General features: G+C 44.4%; 1 protein-coding gene across 1 annotated transcript in view; it reads left to right on the top strand.

Annotated features, from left to right (window-relative positions):
• Ier5 (immediate early response 5) overlaps positions 1 to 957 on the top strand; it is a 1,900-nt gene extending 943 nt beyond the window's left edge. Inside the window, exon 2 of the mRNA XM_013015513.1 lies at positions 3 to 957. Coding sequence (XP_012870967.1) covers positions 3 to 290 — 288 coding nt within the window. The 3' untranslated portion in view covers positions 291 to 957. The remainder of the gene's footprint in view (positions 1 to 2) is intronic.
• The last annotated feature ends 7,746 nt before the right edge of the window (positions 958 to 8,703 follow it).

The following is an 8,703-nucleotide window of genomic DNA, read 5'->3' as shown; positions in this document are numbered from 1 at the left end:
CGGCGCCCGGCGCCACCCCGCAGAAGAAGCCGCGCCGGCACTCGGAGGAGCAGCCCGGCGGCGAAGAGGACGGCGGCGAGGAGGAGATGGAGACGGGCAACGTGGCTAACCTCATCAGCATCTTCGGTTCCAGTTTCTCGGGACTCTTACGGAAAAGCCCCGGGGGCGGCCGGGAGGAGGAAGAGGCCGGGGAGGGCGGTCCGGAAACCGCCGAGCCGGGGCAGATCTGCTGCGATAAGCCGGTGCTGAGAGACATGAACCCCTGGAGCACAGCCATCGTGGCCTTCTGAGCCCCAGGTCCCGGGCGGCGGGGTGGAGGTTGAGCAGCGGGGCGTCCCCGAAGTGAGGGCCGGGCCTCTCCCGGCGACGAGGACGCCCCGAGACGGCAGGCGCCGAGCGCGTCGGGGGAGACTGGTGGCTGCGGGGCAGCACCCTGACCCCGGCCTGGCAAGCCCTGCTGTGTCGAGACTCGAGGCTCGGGCGGGAGACCTGGAGTCGGAGGCTTAATCCTAGGAAGAGGACGATCGATCGTTAACCTTTTGTGTACGTGTGTGTCTGTAAGTTCGTCTTGTTGAATTTAGACTTTTTTGTTGTTGTTGTTGTTGTCCGCCTGGAACGCACCACCCCTTCCCCGGGGCTTAAGACTTTTGGGGACTGACAGGGACTTTCCTCCGCCCTCCGCCCGGAGAAGGAAGCGGCTGACGGCGGGGGCGCGGGAGTTCCCCGGCTGATCTCGGGGAGGAAGGGGACTTTACACACCGTTGTCGTGCGAGTTGAGCTGCCCCCCGAGCCGGGAGGGGCCTCCTCCCCGGATTGCCTGCCACTGGCGGGGAGCAGCCCGCAGCGGAGACTCTCATTCCTTCTCTCCTCCCCACCATCTTCGCACAGAAGAAGCGTTCTGACCCTGTGATTACTCTGGGGAAAGGGGAATATTAAGGGACCTTCATCTCCTCACGGCGGGGGGGCGGGGGGGGAGCGGGAGGTGGGGAAAGCTTGATGAACTTCACCCAAGAGTTCAAGCTTGGAAATACGGAGTTTATAGAGAAAAGATATATTTTTAAAAGCTCTAGCTCAGAACTACACAGTGCTTTTAAAAAAGTGTTTAATGAAACAGAGTTTACAGACAAGCCCTATGTGGAAAGACCTTATGGGTTTGTAGATATGGTGACTCCAGTCTTTGTTGTATAAAGGTTGGGGGAGCTGATAAGGTTTTTGTACAGTATTTTCTCCTTCCTTGTATCGATTTTTGTATAAAAATGTAACTTTACGTGTCTAACACGTATTAAATATTTTGAAGCAACTTCACTGCCTCCTTGTCTGTAATCACCTGCCTGGGTTTTCCAGCAAAGTGGGGGAGGGGTGCCAAGGTCTGCGCTAGAAAATTAAAGGTGTGGTTCTTAATATCAGACATTCACAGACCAAGGACATTGTTCACTGGTTTCACTGAGTATCAGGAGAGACACATGTACTGTCCCCCCCCCCATCCCCATACCATAAGACTGCTATTAGATACTAATATCAGTGACCAGCAGTTTCTTGAAATGGGTACGACTACAACTGCCCTTTCTATAGTCAATTTAGGCCAATTTTCTCCAGCCTAATCTGATGGTGTCTAACATTAATAAGCATCAATAACTAACACCAATTAGCATCAACTTCTGAAGCCCTTATCCACAAAAATGTTTCTACCTAAAACTAATCTGTTAATTTATATATCATGGCTTATTTTACAGATTTGAACTGGAAAAAAATGCTGACTTTAGCTGCCTGTTAGAACTAGAACATAGGTAAAGCTGATGAGACTTGTCCAAGTGGACAGGTCCACCCCTACATTCCACTAGGTGTCAGGATTGAAATTTTTTATTTTTCTTTACTAGTATAGCTGTAGAAAGTAGTTTCATATGTGAAAGTGAAATTCCTGTGTCAAACCAGATAAGGAAGAGAGCTAAGTTAATTTTCATAAAGCAACACTTCCAGATTGGCTTTTGCCACCTAAGTGATGACATCAGTGTTTTGGTTCTGATAAAACACATGACAGCCATATCATTTTGCTAAAATTATTGCTATTCCAGGAGGTTTTCTGTTTTTGTCTAAATCAAGATGTTCAGTATTTGAAAGGTAGTAGGTAATCTGTATTTCAGGAGCAAAGCAATTAGAAAGTTGTTTTAAAATGCCAGTACTTTAAAAGATGGTTCCAGTTTATGAGTACTAGAATGTTTTAAGAGGTGGGAGAAGTTGACAAAACAGACAAAGCTTTAAGTAAAGGTTATGACCTTTATAATAAAAAGCTTGTGAATGGTACCTGGCCTTAACAGTTACAATTACATGAACCTTCATAGGAGAGTGAGCCACTGCTTTGGTATCTCTTCAAATCTGTTAGTGAACTATTAACATAAGTAGGCATACAGAATTTTTTACTTTATGCCTCATCACTGTAATACACATATAACTGTATATTATTCAACGAGGCAATTCCCTAAGTTGTTTTGATTTTCATTAAAAGATGAGCTACTTTAGGTCTGCTATAATCACCAAAGATCCACTGAAGGCTGACTGCTTAAACTAAAAGTGCCCAGGACTTAATGTTGGAACGAATTTCCTGTTGCTAGATAGCAGTTACACTTTTTAATATTAGAAAGGTGGTGACACTTGATGTGTTAAAAAAGCTGTATATTTTGGATGAGACTGAAATTCCTGTTGATCCCTCATTTCCCATGAAGATGAACCATGGGACCATGTGTCTGCTTAATTTAGAAAATGCAAACTGACATATTTGAAAAGGAAAAAGCTGTGTAGAAAACTTTTTAAAAATCTTTGTGAGAGTGCTTGCCTTGCACGCATGAGGCCCTGGGTTCGATTCCTCAGCACCACATAAGCAAAAAGAAAAAAGCCGGAAGTGGCGCTGTGGCTCAGGTGGTAGAGTGCTAGCCTTGAGCTGAAGAGCTGAGGGACAGCGCCCAGGCCCAGAGTTCAGGCCCCACAACCAGACCCCCCCCCAAAAAAAAACTGTGTGTGTGGGGGGGGTGGGTTTACAGAATTGTTAGAGAACTGTACAGTGTAAAGGTTTGAATATGGACTCTGGCTGGAGCCAGGCTGCCTGGATTTTTGAATCTTAGCTCTGCTAAGATTCTGCTACCTTGGACCTTGGACCTTGGACAAGTTATTTCCTCTCTCTACTTCAATTTTCTTTTCAAATATGAAATTGGTATAATTGTACCTCATAGAGTTGTGAAAATTAATGAGTTAATGATCTTAGAAAAATACCTCATAACTGATGGGCGTGGTGGTATGTCCCTGTAAAGTAATCTCAGCTCTCAAGGAGGCCAAGGCAAGGGGATTGAGAGTACCAAGCTAGCCTGGACTACATAGTGAGACTGTTTAAAAAACAAAACCAAACCAAATACTTCATACATAGTAAGTGCTTAATAGTTTTTACTACTATAGAAGCAAATTCTGTATATAAATCAAATATTCTCTTGTGAAAGAATTGTACATTCTCTGGTGAAGAATTGTACATGTTTGTAAGAAAGAAGAAGAACAAATCTTTAAATTATCTGAGTGTGGGTTCTTTTATTCTTTTTTCTCTGGATGCTTAGCCATCATAAAGCTTTGTTCTACCAACATAGATTTGTTGCTGTGTATGTCTCACACCAAACTGTGAGTTTCCTGGGTTGTATCAAACAACGCTATTTTCAGGAAGGAATAACAGGAGTAAAAACTCACAAGGAGCAAAGTTCTTGTTGACATACAAATGCTTTCTGTGATGAGTAAAGGGAAAAAAAATAGTTCACAGAGTTATTTTTAGCCTGAATTTCTTGGCACAGAATGCTCCTTAAGTCATGCCCATTGATAGACCCTGAACAAGATGATGCCAAGACGGGATTATCACATAGCTAAATCAGATGCAGGATGACTAGAAACAAAGCCAGAGTTTTGGTATCTAACCATTTCCTACCACTTTGGGAAACTCCAGACCATAGCTGTAGTCTGGAATTTTTTTTGCCTCCTCATGCTGAGAATTGAACTTGGGACCCTAGGCCATACTAGCTAGGCAAGTGCTCTACTTCTGAGCTTCACCTCTAAGCACTCCTTCCCTGATTTTGTTTTCTTTTTCTGACTGCTATGTAAAGGCCAAGTATTTGAAGTGCTTTTTGACAAGCACTCCAAGATTATAATAGGAGATAATGATTTTTAATACAATACTTATCAGTTACACTGCTTTAATTTTTTTAAATCAATTCTTTGGAGCTGGTACTGGGGTTTGAACTCAGGGCTTGGGCAATGTTTCTCAGCTTTTTCCACTCAAAAGCCACACCTGGCTTTTTAAGAGTTAATTTGAAATAAGAGTCTCACAGATTTTTCTCCCCAGGCTGGTTACAAATCGAGATTCTCAAATCTTAGCCTCCCTCCCAAGTAGCTAGATTTACAGATGAGAGCCACCAGCATGCAGCTTGCGTTAATATTTTTATTGTCCTCCCTTTCAGAAACTATCTTCATTTGGGAAAAGAGCTAATGATGGAAATTTTGGATTGCTACTCCAAAGTGACTAGGTTTTCTTTGTAGCATCTAGTAACTTTTCCATTCCTCCCATTCATCAATGGGAATGAGAAGTGGGAGAGAATACTCAGAATAAGGATGTATTTCATGTTGGAACTGACTTTAATGATGGCAGAAATGTTCTGTTTTCATCACTGGGTTAATCTGAGTGTCTTCAACTTAATAGGCATGACTGTCTTGCTTAGAGACACTGATGAGTCTATAGGCTAATATCACTGTTACATGGAGTTTAACTGGCATTTATTTCCCTATAGTATTTTTTTTTTACAACGAAGAGTTAGTTCAGTTCTGATAAGCAAAGAATTTCTGATCTTTTGCCCTAAATATTTTATTCCTGTCCCGTTTGTGAATTTTTTATTCTCCTTGGCTCCCTTTTATCCCAGCAGTTCCTGAAAGAAGATGGGAATGAAAAGAAAAGCTGAGCCAACCTTCCAGTGACTATAAAAGAAGCGTAACCATGAGGCACAGTGTTCCAGTGGAGAGTGAGGTCGACTTCCCAGGATTCCTGGCACTCTTTCCAGTAATGAGCAGTTTGTCTCTCAACCTTTGAACCATTGTTCACATTTAAAAATCTAACCCGTGGAAAGCCTCGGGAGGAAAAACCATGGTAGAAGCAGAGTTGGTGTTAGGAATCAGAGATCCTAACTCATGCCCTTGGAGTTTGCAGTAACAGTTCTTCGGGGTACATAGAGAATACACATCTAGGTTGAATGTTTCCTTTCCTTATCCAAACAGTTTTTCCTAAAGTGTGCCAGTATTACTCCCCTCCCCCAGTGGGAATGAGGGTTTAAAAAATAAAGTCCTTCTCTAGTGATTGCCCTCTCCCAGAAGAATATAGCCCAAAGCATCTCAGTTGGATGACATCGTGGGGTTTGTCTCAGACCTTTGGAATCCTTCGGGCAAGGAAGGGGAAACCTCCAGGGACTGCATTCCTGAAAGAGCCTCTCCCTTTCACTGCTGTGCAGACCAACAGCAGCCCACAGCAGCGTGTGCTGTCTACTTCTGCAGAGATGAATGGTGGTCATTTTGGAAAGGAGGAAAGAAGAGCTGGTTCCAGTTACTCTACTGTGCATCTCTAGCTGGTGATTCAGGGGACTGGCTTAGAGGAGGCCTGTGGTACCTGCTGGTAAATCTACTGATTAAGAGTCTTGTATAATAAAGTGGTCTGAGATCTGGTGACAAGCAGCCTTTATGCCTGTGTGATAAGCCATATTCCTAACTTCCAGGATGAAGGTGAGAATTAGCTATTCTTTTCCCACTCATTTAACACCAAGCCAGCCCTGATCCCAGCTCTCTGCTTTCTCCCAACAAACTGGACTTCTGCCAAGTTTCCCTGCCCAGTCATTTCACCAGATGCCAAGGCAAGGCTCTTCTCCATTTTTCTAGAACTAGGGATGTGCTAAAAGCTGTGTGTTCCCACATGCTTATTCTTCTGCCCATTCACCTCCTAAGTCTTGGAGCAGAGAAGTAGTTGGGAACTTGCTTGGTCTGAAATAACCAAAAACAAGCAAAACCAAACCAAACTATTCTGTTCCCTTTGTAAACCTGTGTTTCCTTTTCTCAAAGCACTGATAGTTGTTTCTAGACTTGGGACTTCCTGTGGCTGCTCTCCATACTTTGTCGCCTTCTTGAATCTAGGATGCCATCCAACCAAGTATTTCTCTCCCAAGCTGATCTGCACCTACTTAGCTACTTCGCCCTAGTTACATCATCCTGGCCTATCTGGCATAGATATTTCCGCTAAGGCTGTAGCTATTCACCTTCCGTTTCTGTCTGGCTGAGTCTTCTAAGTCTCATTTCCCTGACTCTCTCACTGGATGGTACTCATTGTCATCCTTAAAGTGAGAACGAGTCTGCTCAGTGAATAGCTATGGTCGGGAATGGAACAGCCCACTAAGAGAGCAAAGACGTGGATTTCCTGACTGTAAGATTTGCAAAGACTCTGGGACTTAGAGATCAAGCCACAGCTGTGAGAGCTGGAAGTTACTCTCTCCCTGTCCCTCATCACACTCCCCAGTCCCATCATAATAGAAGGAATGGAAGAGGAGTCTGCGTACTAGCAGCGACTAAAAGCCAGCTTGGCTGGTAGCCAGATGCAGGAAAAAAAAAAAAATCCAAGGACAGCCCAAACGTGGACTCTACAACATCTGTGTAGAATGTAGTCCTTTTCTGGAACTGCAGAGGTCACTTTCTAAAACAATCACAAAACTGCTAGGATGGAGAAGTCACAAAGGGCCTCTCTGCCTTGTCTTCCCTCTCTCTTTGATTAATAGAGACTCTTTACAGTGAGTTACTACTAGAAGTGGGAGAAGGGTTCAGTTATCTGGCATCAAGCAGCAGATATGACCAGCAGGAAGTGAGCTCAAGGCTTTGAAGTGATGGGTTGGGGGAGGCATCCGGAGGAACTTCTGCTCAAGGTCTGCTGTGGGCCAAGTGAATTTAGGGCAGGAACACCCCACCCACCTTCTTCTTCCAGACCTTTCTTAGGCTGTAACTCTGTCTTCTTCAGACAATTTCCAAGTTTTATTTTTGGTCTGGACAAGGGTGAAAGTTCTTTGGCATCTGCATTTATCAGCTCTCCATCCTTGCCCCCCACATGACCCACTTTAGGAGACTAGAGTGCCTTTTATTTTTATGATCACGGGAGCAGTCACTAAAAGCCAACATTCCACCTCAGAAACTGAAGTTGAGGTACATGGGACACTAAGCTAGGGCTGTGGTTGCTCTATAATTTCTGTAGCTTTCTCCCCTCACTTTACTGTGTTCAAATGGCACTGCTGAGAGCAAGTCTGCACTGCTGAGAGAGGCTGGGCTGTGGCGTGTGGGCAGTCCTGGCATGTGGGCTGGTCCAGCTGTCTGCTTCCCAACCTTCTAGTCTCCTCAGCATCAGGTATGAGTCCCCTAAGTGGGCTTACTCAGGGTCCCTGAATGAGAGAGAAGAAAGAGGGGAGAGTCCTACTTACCAGTAGGAGAGAATAAATGAGATTTAAGGTGAGTGGTTGATCATCTTGCATGGTCAAGTGAGGACCCAAGTAAAAGCAGTATTCAAGTTCATTGCTCCTCTATTTCCTAAAGACCCGTCTGACCAGAGGACTACGAACTTGAATCTGATTATGGACTTTCTGCTTGGAAAGTCACTGATCTTTCTTCATTTTTATTTATAGGCTTTTTTTTTTGTCGGTCGTGGGGCTTGAACTCTGGGCCTGGGCGCTATCCCTCAGCTCTTCAGCTCAAGGAGAGTGCTCTACCTCTTGAGCCACAGCACCACTTCTGGTTTTCTAATGGTTTATTGGAGATAAGAGTATCACAGACTTTCCTGCCTGGGCTGGCTTTGAACCACAATCCTTAGATCTCAGCCTCCTGAGTAGCTAGGATTTCAGGCGTGAGCCACTGCCACCCGGCTCATATAGGCTGTTTTTTTGTTTTTGTTTTAACTATCCACTTGCTTGTAATTGTAGTTAGAAGATAAATTAGTGCAGCAAAACACCTGTAAAGGGCTCAGCACTGGGTCCCATTTAAGTACTTACAAGGATACCCAGAAGGGGAAGTGGAAGTATGACTCAAGTAGTGAAACACCAACCTTGAGAAATAACTAAGAGAGAGTGCTCTGGCCCTGAGCTGAAGCCCCAGTGATGACAAAAATAAACACACATACAAACACCCACAGGGAGCTCACTTATGGGGAATACAAAGATATAGTAAAAAAAAACAGAATCTTGGCCCTTAGGGTGATTACATTCTAGCTGAGTTGAAAAAACAACATAGAAACCTCCAGAAAATCTGATAATAGATCAAGTGTGTCCAGTTCCTTAGTCTCAAAATAAGATGCTTTACTATTTGGGAAGCTTACAAGAAATGCAGAATCTCAGGCCTCCATTCCAGGCCTACTGATTCCAGTTTAACAAGATCCCTCAGATGATTGACGTGCACATAAAGATGTAAAAAGCAGGTATTTCTGCTGATCTCAAGGTAAAGTGTGAAATAATCAGCTTTAGATCCTTGGAGGCCTCGTTCCCTCTTGTCAATCTTCCCCTCACATGCTGCCTTCAGCCATATGAAACAATTTGCAATTTGAGAAACATTCCTGCAGGCTTCTGGGCCTTTTCCTCTATTGCTTTGGGACGGGAAGGGACGGTCACATTGAGA

This window comes from Dipodomys ordii, unplaced genomic scaffold (assembly GCF_000151885.1).
Source record: "Dipodomys ordii isolate 6190 unplaced genomic scaffold, Dord_2.0 Scaffold27, whole genome shotgun sequence".
In the NCBI taxonomy this organism is placed as follows: domain Eukaryota; kingdom Metazoa; phylum Chordata; class Mammalia; order Rodentia; family Heteromyidae; genus Dipodomys; species Dipodomys ordii.
This window is presented reverse-complemented; position numbering and strand designations above follow the sequence as displayed.